A 22,932-nucleotide genomic window follows, 5' to 3' on the forward strand; every position below is an offset into this window, starting at 1 on the left:
TTTTGTTCTTCATTATTTTTCTAGAGTTATATAACAATATTCGGCAAAGGAGAGCGTACCCCTACACCAAACAGTGCAAACCCTATAAAAATTGTTTGGATTAAATATTAATAATCCCTTTATTTGGAGTAAATAATATACAGCACAGGACAGCACCACTGGACTTATACGGCAGTACCCCTGGACTGGACTTATATGGCAGCACCACTGGACTGGACTTATACGGCAGTACCCCTGGACTTATATGGCAGTACCGCTGGACTTATACGGCAGCACCACTAGACTGGACTTATACGGCAGTACCCCTGGACTTATATGGCAGTACTGCTGGACTGGACTTATATGGCAGTACCCCATGATTTATACAGCAGCGCTCCTGGACTGGACTTATACGGCAGTACCCTGGACTTATATGGCAGCACCACTGGACTGGACTTTTACGGCAGCACCACTGGACTTTTACAGCAGCACCTCTGGACTTATACGGCAGTAGCCCTGGACTTATACGGCAGTACCGCTGGACTTATGGCAGCACAGGACACCACCACTGGACTGATGCAGCACAAGACAGCACCACTGTACTGGACTTATACGGCAGCACCACTGGACTTATGGCAGCACAGGACACCACCACTGGACTGATGCAGCACAAGACAGCACCACTGTACTGGACTTATACAGCAGCACTGGACTTATCGCAGCACAGGACACCACAACTGTGACTGAACTGATGCAACACAAGACACCACCATTGGACCAGTGCAGCACAAGACAGCACTGGAATGATACAAATGAGCAGGTCACCACCCCACGCTCCACACCACTTTCCCATACAGACACTAAGGAGACACGTCCTCTCGTTACACTCTCCAGGACTGAATTGAAAATGTCAGCGACGCGCGGCTCCTTATAAAGGTATCCAAACCACGAGCGTATGAAGACGCACAGCTTCTAAACGGGGCAGAATGCGTCTCCAGACACAGTACACAACTGCGTCTCAGTACACTGTACACGGTGTGCTGTCACATTTACATTATGTCAGGCAAAGAGTGTGTTTCTTGTACAGTGGAGTGTTCCTCTTCGCCAGGGGGCTCACTACTGGGTACTCAGGGTTCACAGAATAGTGAGGCTGAACCGGAGTGGGTTAATTCTCTTAAAGGAATGATCTCCACTCTTTATACAAAATTGGCCCGCAATGAGAAAGAGACGCAATACTTACAACAGACTGTTGATGAGTTTATGAATAGAGACTCAAAACGGCGTCTCAATCCCCTCCCATTTGTCCGCAAAAGCGATCTCTGGCCCATATCCTGCAGTCTGACTCTGACAGGTCAGACTTGGAGGAGGGGGAGGTGGACTCAGTGGGGGGGGGGGGGGTGAAGCTCTGTCACAGGGAATAGAGGCTCTTATAGAGTCTATCAGAGATGTTCTGCATATTCCTGATAAGGTGTCAGAGTAGTGTGAGAAATCTTATTTTAATGTAAAAAAGAAGTCCTCAGTTACTTTTCCTCTGTCAAAAGAATTGAATACCCTATTTGAAGAACCATTGGTTAATCCTGATAAGAAGTTTCAGATCCCTAAAAGGTTGCTCTCATCTTTTCCTTTTTCTCTGGAGAATAGGAAAAAATGGGAAAATTCACCGATAGTGGACGCATCAGTCTTTAGGCTGTCACGTAAAATTGTGTTGCCTGTTCCTGGTGCAGCCTCCGTGAAAGACACGGCTGATCGTAAAATTGATACTACACTTAAATCATTGTACACAGCTGCTGGGGTGGCCCAAAGACCCACTATTGCATGTGCGTTGATCACTAAAGCCATTACTAAATGGTCAGGTAACCTAATTGAGGAATTAGATTCCTTATCTAGGGGGGATGTTGTCTTACTCCTGCAGCATATACAGGACTCTGCAAACTTTATGGTGGAAGCCATAAAGGAAATAGGCATGCTTAACGCACGCACCACCACTATGGCAGTGTCGGCACGCAGGGGCTTGTGGCTACGCCAGTGGACTGCTGACGCGGACTCCAGGAAAGGCATGGAAGGCCTACCATTCACAGGAGAGGCCTTGTTTGGAGATGAATTAGACAAATGGATCTCCACAGCTACTGTGGGTAAGTCTACGTATCTTCCTTCCGCAGCCCCCAACCAAGAAGACTTATTCAGCTTCTAAGTTACAGTTCTTTTGGATGGCCAAGTTCAAGAGCAAATCCAGAGGTGCTTCTACATCCTCCAGTGGCGCAAGAGGTAAACAACGCAAACCAGCAACAGCAGGTGCTCAGGAACAGAGCTCAGGCTCTGCTTCCTCAAAGACTTCAGCATGACGGTGGACCGCAATACCTGGAGGGCTGTCAGGTGGGAGCCCGACTACAATTCTTCTGTCAGCTCTGGTCAAATTCGTGACAGGATCCCTGGGTCATAGATCTTATTTCCCAGGGCTACAGACTGGAATTTCAAAAGCTCCCACCTCATAGATTCTTCAAATCAGGCTTGCCAGTTTCATAAAAGGCAAGTATAACTTTACAAGTCTGGAGCAGGGGGAATTTCTGGTACTGTATCTCTGGATATCAAGAATGCGTACCTTCATATTCCGGTCTGGCCACCTCATCAGGCTTATCTCAGGTTTGTACTGCAGGACTGTCACTACCAGTTCCAGGCCCTGCCATCTGGTCTCTCCACGGCACCAAGGTGATGACAGAGATGATGTTTCTATTCCACAAAAAAGGAGTGAACATAATTCTATACCTGGACGATCTCCTGATAAAAGCACCGTCCAGAGAAAGGTTGCTGGACAGCATTGCTCTCTCAACCAAACTCCTCCAGGATCACGGGTGGATTCTGAACCTTCCGAAATCTCACCTAGAGCCAACACGGAGCCTCCCATTCCCGGGAATGATACATGACACAGAGTCACAAAAGGTGTTCCTTCCATTGGAAAAGGCATTGGTAATCCAGTCGATGGTTCAGGATGTCCTGAAGCCAACCCGGGTGTAGGTGCATCTGTGCATTCGCCTTCTAGGGAAAATGGTGGCCTCTTACGAGGCACTTCAATATGGAAAGGTTTCACGCAAGACCCTTCCAGCTCGATCTGTTGGACAAATGGTCCGGATCGCATCTTCACATGCACCAAAGGATCCGTCTTTCGCCAAAGGCCAGGATCTCCCTTCTGTGGTGTCTACAGTCTCCTCACCTCATCGCAGGATAGAGGTTCAGAACTCAGAACTGGATTCTGTTAACCACAGACGCAAGCCTCAGAGGTTGGGGAGCAGTCACTCAGGGGATACAGTTTCAGGGAAGCTGGTCAAGTCAGGAAGTCATCCCTCCAATCAACATTCTGGAACTCAGGGCCATATACAACGCCCTTCTGCAGGCCTCACATCTTCTTCAAGATCGGGCAATTCAGGTCCAGTCGGACAATGTAACGGCAGTAACGTACATAAACCGACAGGGCGGAACGAAAAGCAGAGCAGCAATGTCAGAGGTGTCAATAATTCTCCTCTGGGCAGAATGAAACGCTGTGGCGTTGTCAGCGGTCTTCATTCTGGGAATAGACCACTGGGAAGCAGACTTCCTTAGCAGACACGACCTGCACCCGGTGGAGTAGGGCCTTCACCCGGAAGTGTTCAGGTGCTTGACAAGTCGATGGGGATATCCATAGATCGACATGATGGCCTCTCATCTCAACAAGAAGCACAGGTGGTATTGTTCCAGGTCAAGAGACCCACAGGCGGTGGCGATAGGTGCCCTGACAACTCCATGGGTCTATCAGATGGTTTACATGTTTCCTCCACTTTCTCTGATCCCAAGAATTCTAAAACTAATAAAAAGGGAAAAGGTTCAAGCAACACTCATTGGTCCGGACTGGCCAAGAAGGGCCTGTTACGCTGACCTTCTGAAGATGCTCCTTGAAGATCCGTGGCCTCTACCTCTTCGCAGGACTTACCGTGGCTACGTTTGATGGCATGGAAGTTGAATGGCTGATTCTAGCCAGGAGAGAGATCCCTAACAAGGTTACTCTGCCTATGTTCCAAACCAGGGAGGGGGTAACGTCTAAGCATTACCATCGTATTTGGAAGAAATACGTCTCTTGGTGTGAGAGCAGAAATTATTCTGCGTTGAAATTTCATCTGGGACGTTTCTTGCTTTTTCTTCAGGCAGGCGTTGATGTGGGCCTGCGTCTGGAATCCATAAAAGTCCAGATTTCGGCCTTGTCTATTTTCTTTCAGAAACAATTGGCTTCTCTCCCTGAGGTCCGGACATTCTTGAAAGGTGTTCTGCACATCCAACCTCCCTTTGTGGCTCCCACGGCACCTTGGGATCTCAATGTGGTGCTGCGGTTCCTCCAATCAGACTGGTTTGAACCGTTACAGGAGGTGGACGTAAAATATCTTACGTGGAAAATCGTCACACTGTTGGCCTTGGCTTCAGCAAGACATGTGTCGGAGCTGGGGGCATTGTCTCACAAAAGTCCCTATTTAATTTTCCATGAGGACAGAGCTGAACTCAGAACTCGTCAGTAATTTCTTCCTAAAGTGGTGTCTGCATTTCACATCAACCAACCTATTGTGGTTCCAGTTGTCACCAACACCTCTGCTACTTCAAAGTCTTTGGATGTTGTGAGTGCTTTGAAGGTGTATGTGAAAAGAACAGCTAGTCACAGAAAGACGGACTCGCTATTTGTTCTTTATGGTCCCAATAAGATTGGGTGTCCTGCTTCAAAGCAGACAATTGCACGCAGACTTACTATCCAGCATGCTTATTCCACGCAAGTTTACCGTGTCCAAAATCTGTACAGGCCCACTCTACTAGGTCGGTGGGTTCTTCCTGGGCGGCTGCCCGGGGTGTCTCGGCTTTACAGCTCTGCCAAGCAGCTACTAGGTCAGGGTCGAACAGGTTTGCTAAATTCTACAAGTTCGATACTTTGGCCTCTGAGGACCTTCAATTTGGTCAATCAGTTCTGCAGGAACATCAGCACTCTCCCACTTGGTTTGGGAGCTTTGGTACATCCCCATGGTACTAATTGGACCCCAGTATCCTCTATGACCCAAGAGAAAATAGGATTTTAATTACCTACCGGTAAATCCTTTTCTCGTAATCCATAGAGGATACAGGGCACCCGCCCAGTGCTTCATTTTCCTGCACTGTTACTTGGTTAAGTAATGTTGGTTCAGCCGTTGCTCTTCCTGTTCCAAGTTTGGTTAGCTTGGCTTTCCTCTTGTTGTGTGTGCTGGTTCGGAATCTCACCACATTTCTGATAGCCTCTATCAGGGACTGTATTCCTAGTGACAGGACCTCATCCCCCCACTCGCATCCACTTCACCCTCCTCTGGATCTGATGTATCGTCATCAGCATCTCAAATCCCCGGCATTTGTCCACAAAAGCATATTCTGGCCCAGCTCATGCAGGATGCATGAGCTGGGCCAGAATATGCTTTTGTGGACAAATGCCGGGGATTTGAGATGCTGGTATGAGAACTGAATCTCTATTCATCAGGTCAGCCATAGACTGTCTTAAAATCTGCGTCTCTTTCTCATTATGGGATTATTTAGTAGAAATATTAGATATCATCCCTTTAATGGAAGCTAGCCATGGGGTCCTGCCCTACTAGCTTGAGAATGTGCACTATCCTGAGTACAGGGAAGTGAGTCTCCGGGGGAGGAAAGACATTCAGCTGTGCAGGAAACACAGTCCCTGGACATGGTAATGGACATGGTAACGTGAAGGGACACACACACATACCCAAAGACAGAAGGTGAAAACACAGTTTAACCCACACAGAGTCCTCAGGGAGACACATAAATTGAAGCCATCCACACAGCGCCCCAAGTAAAGCTTAGCTGGGCCGCCACACTAAGTCCCTTAATAGGGCTTAGTATATTACAACACTCCCCCCTTCTAAGACCTCCTGGTACCGCTGAGGAGACGTAGAGCCTTTGTGGAGGAGCTACGCTTCCCTGTGATTCCTGTCAGTGTAAGCTGCAGAGGGAAAATGGTGCAGTGAGCTGCTGGATCTGCTCATAGTTAAGCCCCGCCCCCTTAATGACACTCGGCTTCTTGCTTTTCTGTACTTGCCTGAGGTAATTTTTATGCCTAACACAGGGTTAAAACCCTTGTTAGATATGTTAGCCAGTATGGGTAATTAGTGGTGGCTCAGCGCGCCCCTCACAGCGGGACACATTACACTGTATGTCCTCCTGAGCCCCCCTTGTGCCGCCATTCCCTCTGGTGACCCGCTAACCGGGGCGCTGGTGCTGTACTCACCACTTTACAATCTTCTGGCTCTGTTAGGGATGGTGGCGTGCTGCGAGAGGGTACGCTCGCCGTTGTGGGGCTTGCGTATGACTCCCTCAGGAGCTCAGTGTCCTGTCAGCGGAGAAATGGGACCATTAACTCTTTGGGAAGTTAGGCCGTTCTCCCCCCTAAGTTCCACGAAGCAGGCAGTATGGTGCCAACCAGACTTGTCTGAAAATAACAAACAGAAAATAAAAGCAGAAAACTCTTCAGGAGCTTCCCTAAGCGTGACCGGCTCCTCAGTGCACATTTTCTAAACTGAGTCTGGTAGGAGGGGCATAGAGGGAGGAGCCAGTGCACACTGTTGATTTCTTAAAGTGCCCAAGGCTCTTAGTGGACCCGTCTATACTCCATGGCCCTAATGTGGACCCCAGTATCCTCTAGGATGTAAGAGAAAAATAAGGTAGTAAATAATCCCAATCTCTTCCATCTTTATACATCAATTTCTTTAACATGTGGTTTAAAGTTTTGTTACTAACTCATCCGTCTGGGGGTGATGCATGGATGTTCTTAACTGAGTGATTTTAAATAGGTTGCATAATTTTTTCATGATTTTTGACATACCCTGATCAGTCAGGATTTCCTTTTGTATTCCCAATCTGCTAGAGATATGTACTAGTTCTCTAGCAATGGTCTTTGTTGATGTATTAGTATTGCCTACTGGCATCTGGTAGTGTACTCCACTATCACCAAAATATATTGATGGCCCTGGGCAGATTTTATTAGCAACCCAACCAAATCCATAGCTATTCTTTCAAACGGAACTCAATAATGGATAATGGGGCAAGCAGACTTTTAAAATGTGGCCTTGGAGCATGATATTGACATTTAGGACATGATGCACAATGGGGGTAATTCCAAGTTGATCGCAGCAGGATTTTTGATAGCAACTGGGCAAAACCATGGGGGTCATTCCGAGTTGTTCGCTCGCAAGCGGATTTTAGCAGATTTGCTCATGCTAAGCCGCCGCCTACTGGGAGTGAATCTTAGCATCTTAAAATAGCGAACGATGTAATCGCAATATTGCGATTACACACCTCGTAGCAGTTTCTGAGTAGCTCCAGACTTACTCGGCATCTGCGATCATTTCAGTGCTTGTCGTTCCTGGTTTGACGTCACAAACACACCCAGCGTTCGCCCAGACACTCCTCCGTTTCTCCGGCCACTCCCGCGTTTTTTCCGGAAACGGTAGCGTTTTTTCCCACACGCCCATAAAACGGCCTGTTTCCGCCCAGTAACACCCATTTCCTGTCAATCACATTACGATCGCCAGAACGATGAAAAAGCCGTGAGTAAAATTCCTAACTGCATAGCAAATTTACTTGGCGCAGTCGCAGTGCGGACATTGCGCATGCGCATTAAGTGGAAAATCGCTGCGATGCGAAGATTTTTAACGAGCGAACAACTCGGAATGACCCCCCATGTGCACTGCAGGGGAGGTAGATATAACGTGCAGAGAGAGTTAGATTTGGGTGTGGTGTGTTCAATCTGCAATCTAATTTGCAGTGTAAAAATAAAGCAGCCAGTATTTACCCTGCAAAGAAACAATATAACCCACCCAAATCTAACTCTTTCTGCACATATTATATCTGCCTCTCCTGCAGTGCACATGGTTTTGCCCAGTTGCTATCAAAAATCCTGCTGCGATCAACTTGGAATTACCCCCAATATTCAGAAACCTCTTTATGGATCCCAGGCCAGAAAAAACCTCTGTAAAATTCGAACAATGTTTTTTTCTACCACTAGATGACCGGAAGTTATGTGACCATAAGCTAGGTCTAACACCATTCTTCTGAATGCCTTGGGGAGTACCTATTGTTCCACAATATCTTCTTTTTTCTTAGTTACTTAATACAAAAAATCCTGGCATACCGCCATGTTATGGTATTTAAATCATGGTCTACAGGTTTCCATCAATCACTTTTAAATTCTTGCTAGCTTTTACCAGAGTAGGGTCATTTAACTGCTCTAAGGCAAAGATCTTTATTCTGACTTCAAGATCAGGCAGATAATTAACTGGTTCAACAACATTTTCAATAGGAGGTACATTATTCTGTACCCCACTACTGTTCTCGTCATTCTCTGGCTCCCAATTATGCTTGAGAAAGGGCACATTTCAGACTTGTAAGACACTCCCAATGCCACTGTATCAGTAACATTCTTAAACAGGTCTGGGTTATTTACTTCTGAAACATATCGGCTTTCCCACAGCTTCCAGAAGTGAACAAAGTCTCTCCCCAATATCATATCATGCATCAAACCAGGAACCAAACCCACAGAGACTACAGTGGAACCACACTGCATTTCTATGTTCACCTCTGCTATAACATAATACAGAGAATCCCCCATACATGCAAGTCACGCCAACAGTTTTCCCCTTATGGTTTAAGGGGTTTACCAATTCAGTTTTTATAAGAGTAACCAGGCTACCAGGATCTAACAAAGACTCTACATGGTTACCTTTTATAGTGACTATAAACATTTGCTTATATGTCTCAGCCTGTCGGTCTACAGTGAAGGCTAGCTGAGTAAAGAAAGACACTCTGCAATTGATATAAGCAGTATCACTTTGCATAGGTTTAGAGGCAAAAGAACATTTAGTAGCAATATGGCCTGAACCACCACATCAAAAACATTTTATCATGTTATTATCAAGTCTTTTATGGGGTAGGAACCTTACTGGCACTTCTGGCCTACTTTCAGGTTTCAAACCACCAGTCTTAGGTTCTTTCCACTGCCCAACATTCTTCTTCCCTGAAACAGTCTAACCAGTGATCACTGGAGATCACCATTGCAGGACTAGGGCGCAGTGGGGTACACTGAATAGTTTTGCAGCTGCCACATACCTCTCCACCATTTGAACCATTTGGTCTGCTGTTTTATGGTCCGCATGGCTCAACTACTTGCGCAGAGTTTCAGGTAGAGACCGTAGGTATCGATCCATAATGACCCTTTCCGCAGTCTGTGGTGCCGTTAGCGACCCAAGCTGTAACCACTTTGTGGTGAAATGGACGAGGTCAGGCATTTCAGAGTGGGAAGGCTTTTCTGTTTGGTATCTCCAGCGGTGAACTCATTGGGCATGAACAAACATTATGACTCCCAATCGAGTTAGGATTTCTTGTTTTCATTTATCATAGTCTTTGCATTAGTCAGGCCCAAGTCAAAATATGATTTTTGCCGTTCTCCAGACAGGAAGGATGCCACAAGACTTGCCCACTGATCTTATGGCAAATTCTCTCTCTCAACTGTTCTTTCAAACGTAGTAAGACAAGTTTCAACATAATCACTCTGGGTCAACTTTTGTAGAAAGTGACTGGCCCGTATGGAGTTAGTTGGAACATCAGTGGAAGCATCTCCAGACTGGGCTGCTAGCTGTTGTACCACCTCTCTTAAGGCCTGGCAGTTTTCCTCTATGGCCACTTGCTGTTGCCTCTGGGCTGCCTCAAAGACCAATAGTTGCACTCTTGTGACTTCTTGCTGAACCCTGGTAGTTTCTAGATGAATTTTGATGGTTTACTGTTGAGCTGATGTAGCCTGCAGCAAAGCCTTAACAATGTCCTCCATTTTATCTTTGGGTGTAGGTTTGAAGCAGAATCTGGCTACCCTAACCATATGCCAATGCTACATCAAGGATTTCACAGTATATGATGATGGCGTGTGTCATTCACTTGCTTATTGTGCAGGTCTCAGACTATGAGATGGCATCCTACATGTTTTGGTGCAGCACTTGGAACCACTTAAGCACAAATAGTCACATACTTATAGCCTATGCTCAGTCACTAGCATTACTATGTGTTTTTCACACACATGTTTTTTAACAACATTAATTGACGTTTGACACATATAGACTCCATGCCACAATACATCACAACTTGGTCTTCAGCCAGGCCCACCTTAGGTTGATGGAGGTTTTGACACAGCTTCAAACCATGTGCAGTCAGCCATCGATTGAAAGAGGTTTTCACAGCCATACCACACTGGATGACGTCCAACTCCTTCTGATCCTGGAAATTAAGCAGTGTTGGGCCCAGTCAGTACCAGGACTGGAGACTGTCTGGGAATACTGGGTGCTGTATTTTGACTCTCAGGATCTCATCATGACTGTATTTGACTGCTGTGGTCCATTGCCCAATCTTATTGTTGCCTATACTATACACTCTCACTTTCAGACTGCCCTGCTGTTTGTAGTCTGATCTAGGCTATGAATAACACCAAAAGTCCATCTTCTGTGACAATTGACCTAGTATGAAAGTTGCGGCTATGTGTCCGGTGCAACCACAGATGAGACAGGTCTGTGGGCATTTCATTCTATCATGTGGATAGTTGCATTCCAATTATATTTCTGCACTTTGTTGCATATAGTTTTGCTTGTTATGCAATGTGTCACGAGCGTGCTGCAAAACACATTGTTTGTGTCCAGTGTACCCACAGATGAGACAGGTCTGTGGGCTTTCCATTCTATCATGTGGATGGTTATTTTGCTGCATAATGTTTTGCTTGGTACGCTATGTATTACGGGCGCACTGCACTACACATTAACTGCTTGATAACCCCATTGCAGTGTGCACAAATTATTAGCCTTTGCTCAGACAAATATTTGTTGCTTTGAAGTAACTTTAAGCCACAATCTCAATGTTGTTATTGTTTTTATTAACATGTACACAGTATGTTATTACCACTGCAGTGACTTCCCCATAGAATGTTGTTTGTATGGGCACATAATCTACACTTCATGCATAATCTGTTTCAGGTTGTTTACATCGGCTGCGGGTCCCACAGTGCTGATGATACATTACAAGCTGTGCACCGAGCTCCTGAGCCATTGCTAGGCAAGGAGAAGCATTTGTTTACCTTAATAATAACGCCCACTAATCAGAGGCTTCCAATGAGCTGCTAGCCAGCTCAGCAAGCCCTCCCACAGCATGGGGTCTGTCTGCCAGACCAGGTATCTGCTCAGAGCTCAGTGTCATTAGCCCCTGAGGAAAACCTTATTGGTTAAAACAGCTGTTGGCCCACAGCTGCCAGATTGTGGTTCACATGGATTTGTCTCGAAGAATAAAACTTTTTTCACGTTCATCTAACCATGAGTGCTGGTAATTTATTTTTCTAAATTGCTGAAAAGTGAGTGAGTGTGTGTGTGTGTGTGTGTGTGTGTGTGTGTGTGTGTGTGTGTGTGTGTGTGTGTGTGTGTGTGTGTGTGTGTGTGTGTGTGTGTGTGTGTGTGTATATATATATATATATATATATATATATATATATATATATATATATATATATATATATATATATATATATATATAATCCGCAATTAGGGCAGCACTCCTAGTAACAAATACAACAGCTCCGGTGCCCTCCCAGGTGCCCAAATAGGCCCACAGCATACTTCCAGGTACGGCGGCACTCGGATATAAATACGTTTAAGGCAGAATGTACAACGTTTCGGAGAACTTTATTTACATTCCGTCATCAGGTAAGACAAACAATTAAAAAACCATACCTTAAATAGAATCCCCACCACGAGTGTTGCTTGGCGCGCGGCTCCGGTGGGCGGGCGCCCGCTGATGACGTCCGCACTCCCCACAATCCCACAAAGGCCTGCATGAGACCCAGCGTGCGATGTCAGAGGGCGGGCGCTCGTTGACGACGTCCGCTCCCGTCCCTGCGTCACCATAGCAACCACTATAATCAAAAGAGAAAGAAATACATTACATTTAAAAACGATGGGACATGACAGAACCTGTGTCAAAAACACTTGGCAACACCCACCCATAGATACAATTGGCATAAAGCACCTAGACATCGACAAAATGCATAATGGAATAAGTCACTTCAATCCAGGAGTAAAGCTATAACCCACTAGAGTACATATAAACTCCACAAAATACAAAAAATTCACAATAATAATCAATGTAATCCAAACATATTAATTTACAAAAAGCAATGTAGACCAGGAGTTTCATTGAGGCCTCTAGGTGAAAATGTTCCTAGCTCATGGATCCACCGTGCTTCCTTCTGTAGGAGACGTAAAGACCGATCCCCGCCTCTAAGTTTAGCAGGTTCATGATCAATTATAATATACTTAAGTGATGCCAAGCTGTGGCCAGCACTTAAAAAGTGACGTGCCACAGGTTGGTCACTGTTCCCAGAAGTTAGTGCATTACGAATGGCCAATTTGTGATTGGCCATACGCTCTTTAAGAGTACGGTCAGTCTTTCCTACATAATTTTTACCACAAGGGCATACAATCATGTATATTATGAATTTCGTTGTGCATGTGACCCTGTGTCTGATCTCATACTTCTTACCACTATGCGGATGAGTAAAACATTTTCCCACCATCAATGCACTGCATGTCACACAATTATGACACCTAAAACATCCTTTTTTAAGAGTCATAAAGCTACTTTGTACACTCTGTTGTGTCTGAAGACCCGTAATATCGGTCTTCATTACCCAATCCCTGATATTACGCCCACGTGTGTAACATGGCATAATGGAGGTATTGCCCAGATTAAGATCTTTATCAGTAGCAACAATAGGCCACAGTTTCTTGGCTGAATTCATTATCACTCCACTCGCAGTACTGTAATGGTTAACCCAAGGAATGCTATTCAATCTTTGTCTATCCTTTCTAGAATGTAACAAAGACTCTCTGCTACAGCCCAATGCTCATGTTTTAGCCTTCAACAATAGATCCATATCATATCCTCTACTGTTGAATTTGCAAATCATATCATCTATCTGAATTTCTGCCTGCCCATGATCACTACAGATCCTAATAGCTCGCAGAAACTGCGAATAAGGCAAACCGAACTTCAGGGGCCTAGGATGAAAACTTTGTGCATGGAGCAATGTGTTTCTATCAGTCAACTTACTGAATAATTCAGTATTGACTCTACCATGTTTGATCGAAACTTTGACGTCCAAATAATTGACTGTATCCGTGCTGATGTTATACGTGAATTTAACTGGATGATCTGATCCGTTATGATCTTCCAACAACTTTACAAGGGCATCCTGTCCCCCTGACCAGATAATAAACAGATCATCGATATATCTTACGTAAAAACAGATATGATCATTAAAGAGGTAATTGTTGAAAAATATGTCTTGTCCGACCATAAACATATACGCATTTGCATACGATGGGGCCACACTGGACCCCATCGCACATCCTGACGTTTGCAAATAAAATTTTCCATCAAAAAGAAAAAAATTACACGTCAGAACCATTTCCAACAATTCCACAAAAAATGCAACATCAGGGCCCTTGTATAGGACATTATCAGTAATCAACTTTTTAACAGCCAATAAGCCCTGCTCATTGGGAATCACTGTGTAAAGACTAGAAATGTCGATACTACTCAACAAGCTACCAGATTTAATGTCACCTAATGACTCTAACTTGTCAAGGAACATGGTAGTATCCAGCAAATATCTTGGATGATTAATTATACAGGGCTGGAGTATATATATATATATATATATATATATATGGGTCCATGTTTAACTTGACCTTTAATAGGATTTACTGAGACTGGGCAGTCGGACTTAATCCCCTGCTGTATTGTTCTCTGTATTGTATTGCAGCTGAGAACAATAGATGAAGGGTTTATGCTAATAAATCATGTTGTGCCTAGGTGCAGAAAACTAGTCAAGATAACCGTGTACCCAACTGTATGTATGTATGTATGTATGTATGTATGTATGTATGTATGTATGTATGTATGTATGTGTGTGTATATATATATGAAAAGACAATACCTATATCTTGCGCTGTATGGAATTAAGCAGCACCTCTAGAAAAATCACCCTGCTAGTGGGTGATAGAAATAATGCTGTAGGTACAATATTCAGAGGGAGCACAGCAATACCGTTTTTCGATTAAAATTGTATACCAGCATAACCCGAAAAACAATTAATTTAATAAAACAATAATGTTTAAAATGTTGTACAATAATTCATAAATGCAATGTTCACTTGTACAATAAATCCATAAAACAGTACTTTATAGTATGATATATTTCATAAAATCCAACGCGTTTCGTCCACTATGGACTTCATCAGGGGTACAGGTCGTGGCTGGTGTTGTCAATGGAGGAAAAAAGAGGAAAGAACAAAAGAGCAGACATAACATCAATTGGTATCACATTATTTTGATATCACATTTTTACAGATTTATATATATCATCCAATACAAAAGACCAATTCATAATTTTTACAGCAACATTTTTATAAAGCATTGAAATTGAAAGAGGAGAAAAATGTCCAAATTCTTTGCAAGGCATTGAAAGAAAAAGATACTCTCCAATTTCTTTATTGCCCATAAGGATCCTAATTATATATATTTATTGAGGATATTAATTTTCTAAATGGATTTGCCAGTGTGAATCTGCCTCCCTGGGCTTAATATAACATTGTGCGGGGAGCATCGAGTACCAACGCCCAGTGTGGCCGCTTTCTACTATCTAGGTAGAGGGACAACGTGGGGCGGAAGTCCATGCGTTCCACCGCATTACAGGTGGAATGCAGGGCGGAAGTACCACTATTACCGTCTAAATTAAGCTGGCTATCAGTTCCTGGAAAATTTTAATGCATTTAATAGTTGATTCTGATATACATTTATATTCACTAAATAAATACACCTGATAACTATCTGTCTAATTTCCATTATTCAATGTACTATAGTTCACAAATTAACAGAGGGAGGAAGTGATGTAATACCCCTAGGGGTTTAGATAGGCCACACTAATACCACCCAAATCACTTGACATTCAGGAGAGGAGGCAGTCGCACAGGTCCAGAATCCTTCATTGTAAGTAACACTCATGACCTTTAATAAAATAGGATTAATGGTTAATTAGGTTTTACATTTTAAATTTTTGTTTTCAGTTGGATGTTTTTATCCCACTGGATATTGTGGAGCCCTTTTAGCTCATTTGGTGTCATCGTGTTGAATTTATTTTAAAGTAAGTTCTATATGAATTAAATGGTATCTATATGAACTAAGCGTTATAGACCCTAATGAATGCTATTAACAATCTTTCAGATTGGTCCACCCAGCCCAACTGAACCATTAAATATTGGATGATACTCTATTTCTTGATTTGGAATGTGAGTATTGCTATATATTCCAGTGATAAATCCATCTTTGCTCTCTAGTTATTTGACACTATATATATATATATATATATATATATATATATATATATATATATATATATATATATATATATATATATATAGAAATATCGACTATTAATATACTATACTGAAGGAATATTAGATCCTTAATGAGAGGACTGCCTTTAGGTATTGTCAAGTAAGTAATTTATTGGACTAATTATGAAATTAGACTATGAACCCATCCTAATTCAAATTACCGTATGAAGTTATTATTTATTTCCTTTTAGAATTACTTATATTAAAATTATACTGTACTACAGAGAAGGAACTCTCTACTCGTAGTGGGGGATTTACTCAAATTATTTTCACAGTAAATAGTCACTAATCCATTTAGAAAATTAATATCCTCAATAAATATATATAAATAGGACCCTAATGGGCCATAAAGAAATTGGAGAGTATCTTCTTCTTTTAATGCCTAGCAAAGAATTTGGAGATTTTTCTCCTCTTTCAATGCTATATAAAAGTGTTGCTGTAAAAATTATGAATTGGTCTTTTGTATTGGATGATATATTTAAATCTGTAAAAATGTGATATCAAAATAATGTGATACCAATTGATGTTATGTCTGCTGTTTTGTTCTTTCCTCCATTGACAACACCAGCCACGACCTGTACCCCTGATGAAGTCCATAGTGGACGAAACGCGTTGGGTTTTATGAAAAATATCATACTATAAAGTACTGTTTTATGGATTTATTGTACAAGTGAACATTGCATTTATGAATTATTGTACAACATTTTAAACATTATTGTTTTATTAAATTAATTGTTTTTCGGGTCATGCTGGTATAGAATTTTATTCGAATAATGGTATTGCTGCGCGCCCTCTGAATATTGTACATATATATATACACACACACACACATATATATACATACACAGTATATATATATATATATATATATATATATATATATATATATATATATATATATATATATTTATTATTTTTTTTTAATTATTTTATTTATTTTATTTTTTGGGGCCGAGGGCTATTCCCACTTGTGGGTGTCCACAACACCCATGTAGTAGGAATAGAATCTGTGGTGAGTGCAGCGAACCACTGAGCTTGCGAGGGGCTTCGTTGTGCTCACCCCACTGTCGGCATTCTGGCGGTCGGGGTCCCAGCATCGGTATGCTGACCGCCGGGATCCCAACCGCCGGTCTCGCATACCCAACCCTTAGTTTCCACTGATTAACATACCAATGTTATTAGGAAAGATAAAATAAGCATAAATAATAAAATCAGCAAGTAGTTATGAAAGAAGTAATATAGAAGTAAATTGATGTGTTCATGGTTTTTTTACTTATGTAAACAAAAAAAACATTATGACAGGTTTATTTTATTTAGATTACATAATGTGTGGTTGTATGATTATTGCATGCAATGCCTGTATGCAGGAAATCCTGCTACACAACATTTAATGGGTGGTATTCATGTGACCGGCGGTCGGGAGACTGACGGTCACATGACCTCCTCCAACATCCCGCCCCCTCACTATCCTGATGGTCGGCATGCCAACCAACAGGGACTATTTCTACTCGTAGGTGTCCACGACACCCATGGAGCAGTCGCCACCAAGCTTGCAAGGGGCTTGCTGCACTCGCCCCTCCCCACTGAGATCTCGGCGTCTGTATGCTGACCGGCGGTCTCCTCATCGTCAGTCAGCCATACTATTAGAGATGAGCGCCTGAAATTTTTCGGGTTTTGTGTTTTGGTTTTGGGTTCGGTTCCGCGGCCGTGTTTTGGGTTCGAACGCGTTTTGGCAAAACCTCACCGAATTTTTTTTGTCGGATTCGGGTGTGTTTTGGATTCGGGTGTTTTTTTCCAAAAACACTAAAAAACAGCTTAAATCATAGAATTTGGGGGTCATTTTGATCCCAAAGTATTATTAACCTCAAAAACCATAATTTACACTCATTTTCAGTCTATTCTGAATACCTCACACCTCACAATATTATTTTTAGTCCTAAAATTTGCACCGAGGTCGCTGTGTGAGTAAGATAAGCGACCCTAGTGGCCGACACAAACACCGGGCCCATCTAGGAGTGGCACTGCAGTGTCACGCAGGATGTCCCTTCCAAAAAACCCTCCCCAAACAGCACATGACGCAAAGAAAAAAAGAGGCGCAATGAGGTAGCTGTGTGAGTAAGATTAGCGACCCTAGTGGCCGACACAAACACCGGGCCCATCTAGGAGTGGCACTGCAGTGTCACGCAGGATGGCCCTTCCAAAAAACCCTCCCCAAACAGCACATGACGCAAAGAAAAAAAGAGGCGCAATGAGGTAGCTGACTGTGTGAGTAAGATTAGCGACCCTAGTGGCCGACACAAACACCGGGCCCATCTAGGAGTGGCACTGCAGTATGTATGTATAAAGAAAGAAAAAAAAAACCACGGTTAGGTGGTATATACAATTATGGACGGGCTGCCGAGTGCCGACACAGAGGTAGCCACAGCCGTGAACTACCGCACTGTACTGTGTCTGCTGCTAATATATAGACTGGTTGATAAAGAGATAGTATACTCGTAACTAGTATGTATGTATAAAGAAAGAAAAAAAAACCACGGTTAGGTCACTGGTATATACAATTATGGACGGGCTGCCGAGTGCCGACACAGAGGTAGCCACAGCCGTGAACTACCGCACTGTACACTGGTTGATAAAGAGATAGTAGTATACTCGTAACAACTAGTATGACGACGGTATAAAGAATGAAAAAAAAACCACGGTTAGGTGGTATATAATACAATTATGGTTGGACGGACTGCCTGCCGAGTGCCGACACAGAGGTAGCCACAGCCGTGAACTACCGCACTGTACACTGGTTGATAAAGAGATAGTAGTATACTCGTAACAACTAGTATGACGACGGTATAAAGAATGAAAAAAAAACCACGGTTAGGTGGTATATAATACAATTATGGTTGGACGGACTGCCTGCCGAGTGCCGACACAGAGGTAGCCACAGCCGTGAACTACCGCACTGTACACTGGTTGATAAAGAGATAGTAGTATACTCGTAACAACTAGTATGACGACGGTATAAAGAACGAAAAAAAAACCACGGTTAGGTGGTATATATTATAATACAATTATGGATGGACGGACTGCCTGCCAACTGCCGACACAGAGGTAGCCACAGCCGTGAACTACCGCACTGTACACTGGTTGATAAAGAGATAGTAGTATACTCGTAACAACTAGTATGACTGACTATGACGGTATAAAGAATGAAAAAAAAACCACGGTTAGGTGGTATATATTATAATACAATTATGGATGGACGGACTGCCTGCCGACACAGAGGTAGCCACAGCCGTGAACTACCGCACTGTACACTGGTTGATAAAGAGATAGTAGTATACTCGTAACAACTAGTATGACACTATGACGGTATAAAGAATGAAAAAAAAACCACGGTTAGGTGGTATATATTATAATAATAATACAATTATGGATGGACGGACTGCCTGCCGACTGCCGACACAGAGGTAGCCACAGCCGTGAACTACCGCACTGTACACTGGTTGATAAAGAGATAGTAGTATACTCGTAACAATTAGGATGACACTATGACGGTATAAAGAATGAAAAAAAAACCACGGTTAGGTGGTAGGTATATAATAATAAATAATACAATTCTGGTCGGACGGACTGCCTGCCGTGTGCCGACACAGAGGTAGCCACAGCCGTGAACTACCGCACTGTACACTGGTTGATAAAGAGATAGTAGTATACTCGTAACAATTAGGATGACACAATGACGGTATAAAGAATGAAAAAAAAACCACGGTTAGGTGGTAGGTATATAATAATAAATAATACAATTCTGGTCGGACGGACTGCCTGCCGTGTGCCGACACAGAGGTAGCCACAGCCGTGAACTACCGCACTGTACACTGGTTGATAAAGAGATAGTAGTATACTCGTAACAATTAGGATGACACTATGACGGTATAAAGAATGAAAAAAAAACCACGGTTAGGTGGTAGGTATATAATAATAAATAATACAATTCTGGTCGGACGGACTGCCTGCCGTGTGCCGACACAGAGGTAGCCACAGCCGTGAACTACCGCACTGTACACTGGTTGATAAAGAGATAGTAGTATACTCGTAACAATTAGGATGACACTATGACGGTATAAAGAATGAAAAAAAAACCACGGTTAGGTGGTAGGTATATAATAATAAATAATACAATTCTGGTCGGACGGACTGCCTGCCGTGTGCCGACACAGAGGTAGCCACAGCCGTGAACTACCGCACTGTACTGTGTCTGCTGCTAATATAGACTGGTTGATATTTAAAGAGATATTAGTAGTATACAACAATACTATACTGGTGGTCAGGCACTGGTCACCACTCCTGCAGCAAAAGTGTGCACTGTTAATTAATATAATTGTACTCCTGGCTCCTGCTAACAACCTGCAGTGCTCCCCAGTCTCCCCCACAATTAATTATAAGCTTTTAATTTATACATTGATGACGGTGCAGCACACTGGGCTGAGCTGAGTGCACACAGACTGAGTCACACTGTGTGACTGACTGTGCTGTGTATCGTTTTTTTTTTCAGGCAGAGAACGGATATAGCAGAGAGAAGTGAACGGATATATTATATTAAATAAAAGTTAACTAGCAACTGCACTGGTCACTGACTGTGGTAAACTAACTCTGTCTGCGACTCTGCACAATCTCTCTCTATCTAATCTATCTATCTCTATTCTAATGGAGAGGACGCCAGACATGTCCTCTCCCTATCAATCTCAATGCACGAGTGAAAATGGCGGCGACGCGCGGCTCCTTATATAGAATCCGAGTCTCGCGATAGAATCCGAGCCTCGCGAGAATCCGACAGCGTCATGATGACGTTCGGGCGCGCTCGGGTTAACCGAGCAAGGCGGGAAGATCCGAGTCGCTCGGACCCGTGGAAAAAAAAGTGAAGTTCGTGCGGGTTCGGATTCAAAGAAACCGAACCCGCTCATCTCTAGATACTATACCCCATTTAATATACATTACTGTAATATAAATATACCTTTTGAAAATAACACACTGCCTTAATTGAAATTAATTCCTGACAAAGTTGGGTAAAGTTACTATCATTCATGTTGCTGCCAAATTCAGCTGAGATTAATCTCTGCTGACATTGGTAGTTTCGGATTCCAGCTTTTGGGGAAAAAAACATGGTAATTTACTAAACTACCGTAGTTTTTCAATTCAACTTTACCGATGTCGATGTCCTTCGTATTGTTGGGTCGTGTTTTACGAGACTAATAAAACACTGCCGGACATAAAACAATGAAGCCCGGCCAGATCAGTGAGAGCCGTGCAGGAGTTCAACGTGTAAAGTATTTACTTAGTTAAGTTTTTAAAAAAACATTGCATAGGTCCCCTCCTCCTGCACATAACCCCTGGGCTGTAGTTGGCAGTCATCAGCCCTGGGCTTCATCCCTGGCCCTTAATTGCCTGGAGGGGGAGCACCCCTTTATTAGGGGGGGGGATCCCTACTCCCCCAGGGAACACTGGCCAGGAGTTACTTTTTTTTGGGGGGGGGGGGGGTAAATGCCACGGCCGCAGGAACCAGTATAAATGTGTCCCCCATCTGTGGCATTATCTCCTTTATTAGTGGAGCCCTTGATTAGTGCTGGTTTATAAAACACGGGGGACCCCTATGTCCTTTTTCCCCCATATTTTTGGACCCAGGACCGGTCAAAGCGCCCGATGCAGGTGCTTTAAACACAGGGAGACCCTACGCAGTTTTTTCTCAGTATTTTAAGCACCAGAACCATCTCAAAGAGCCCGGGGATGGTTATGTGCAGGAGGGTGGATGCCACAATATTTTTTTTTTTTTTTTAATTACTATTTCACACACATTTATACAGAGAAGAATCTCACTGATCCGTGCATGGTTCTCCAATCACGCCAGCCAAAAGCAGGTCTATTTGAAAATTCTATTTCTGTACAAATTCCATGCTTTTCCGGCAGTGTTTGGCTATTGTCGGCAGTGGTTGAGAATACGAATTCTTAGTAAATTCCTGTGTTGTATGAGTTGTATGTGAAAAAACAACCATGTTTGACCAATTGTCTATTGATTTGTATTTGTGTGGATGGCAGTGTATCTCAATACGAATTGGCCCAACACTGCAGAGATTTGTGTTGGGCCAAATTTCCGAGTTGCATTTTCATATGAAAATGCAATCTCGAATCAAATCGGGAGCTTAGTAAATTTCCACCATTGACTTGAGAAAGCAATAGATTGCAACAATGTACATTAAATGCCTTGTAAACAAACTGTATATTTTCTAAAAATAATTCTCTGTTTGAAACCTCTAGGTATATACACTATGTTTTTGACCTTGGGAATGGTCCATCCTTGATGAAAGGCAACTCTGAGCGACCATTGAATGATAACCAGTGGCACAGTGTAGCTGTCTCCAGAGATCCAGGAAATGCACATACGCTGAGGATTGATGGAAGGACAGTCACACAGCATTCTACAGGGGCCAGCAATCTAGATCTGAAAGGTGAGAAAACTATTACTATTATTATAATAGAAAATAGCTGAGATTTACAAATGAAACTTGTTTCTCAATATATTTGTACTTATTGATCTAAATGAAAAATATGTATAGCTCTGCTGATAAAAAAAAAAAAAAAAGTCCAGCTAATCATTTAAAATCACTTGGTGTTTTGGTATTATAAACAATACCACTGGAGAGTATACAGTACAATGATAATAATAAGTTCCTCCCTGTTATTCAAACTCAGAATAAAAAACAACAACAATAGTCCTTAAAGTAGTGGTTTCCAAACTTTTTTGAATCACGGTGCCCTAGAATATCAGAATTTTTTTCATGGCACCCCTAGGCCAAAAAATTTTTATTGAGAAATTTAGAAAGAAATATTACATTAAGTAGATCACGTTTATATGTCATCCTTAGGGTCAGTTGTGTGGTGAGGGACAAGATTTGCTACTGTCTGGCCACATATTTTATGACTGGCAGCCACCAGCACTGGTTTTGCCTATTATATTGACCATGAATAATTTGAATTGGTCCTGGACCACCAATCCAAGGCACCCCTGCAAGTGTACCGAGGCACACCAGGGAGCCACGGCACACAGTTTGGGAACCACTGCCTTAAAGGGTTCATGATCACTTTCTAGAGACATACAGTTAGTATCTCTTATTTTGTATATACAGTACCCTTTTCCCACTCCATCTATACTTTACTTAAAAATTATGATAATAAAATGTGTGGAAACAGCTGCTAAAAGCAGATTAAAGTAGGGTGATACCAAAAAGGAAAACAGGATATATTCGATATACAGTATCCTCTGCTTTCCATCTGCTCCAGCTACAGACACCCCCATAGTTTTCTTTGGGGATGGTATTTAAAAGATCCGCAAAGCTTTGCTTAGCTTACCTGCTTGAGCTAACACCATCTTCAGC

At 42.8% G+C, this 22,932-nt stretch overlaps 1 protein-coding gene and 1 long non-coding RNA gene across 19 annotated transcripts in view; one reads left to right on the plus strand and one right to left on the minus strand.

Moving 5' to 3' along the window:
* Positions 1-22,932, plus strand: part of NRXN2 (neurexin 2) — a 1,320,144-nt gene that overhangs the window by 648,141 nt on the left and 649,071 nt on the right. For all 18 annotated transcript variants that reach the window (XM_063945216.1, XM_063945229.1, XM_063945225.1 and 15 more), the window contains one exon: positions 21,815-22,005. In XM_063945216.1, the coding sequence (XP_063801286.1) occupies positions 21,815-22,005 (191 nt within the window). The remainder of the gene's footprint in view (positions 1-21,814; positions 22,006-22,932) is intronic.
* Positions 1-22,932, minus strand: part of LOC134969331 (uncharacterized) — a 76,653-nt gene that overhangs the window by 45,775 nt on the left and 7,946 nt on the right. The gene's annotated exons all lie outside the window — the stretch shown is intronic.

This window comes from Pseudophryne corroboree, chromosome 11 (assembly GCF_028390025.1).
Source record: "Pseudophryne corroboree isolate aPseCor3 chromosome 11, aPseCor3.hap2, whole genome shotgun sequence".
Lineage (NCBI taxonomy): Eukaryota > Metazoa > Chordata > Amphibia > Anura > Myobatrachidae > Pseudophryne > Pseudophryne corroboree.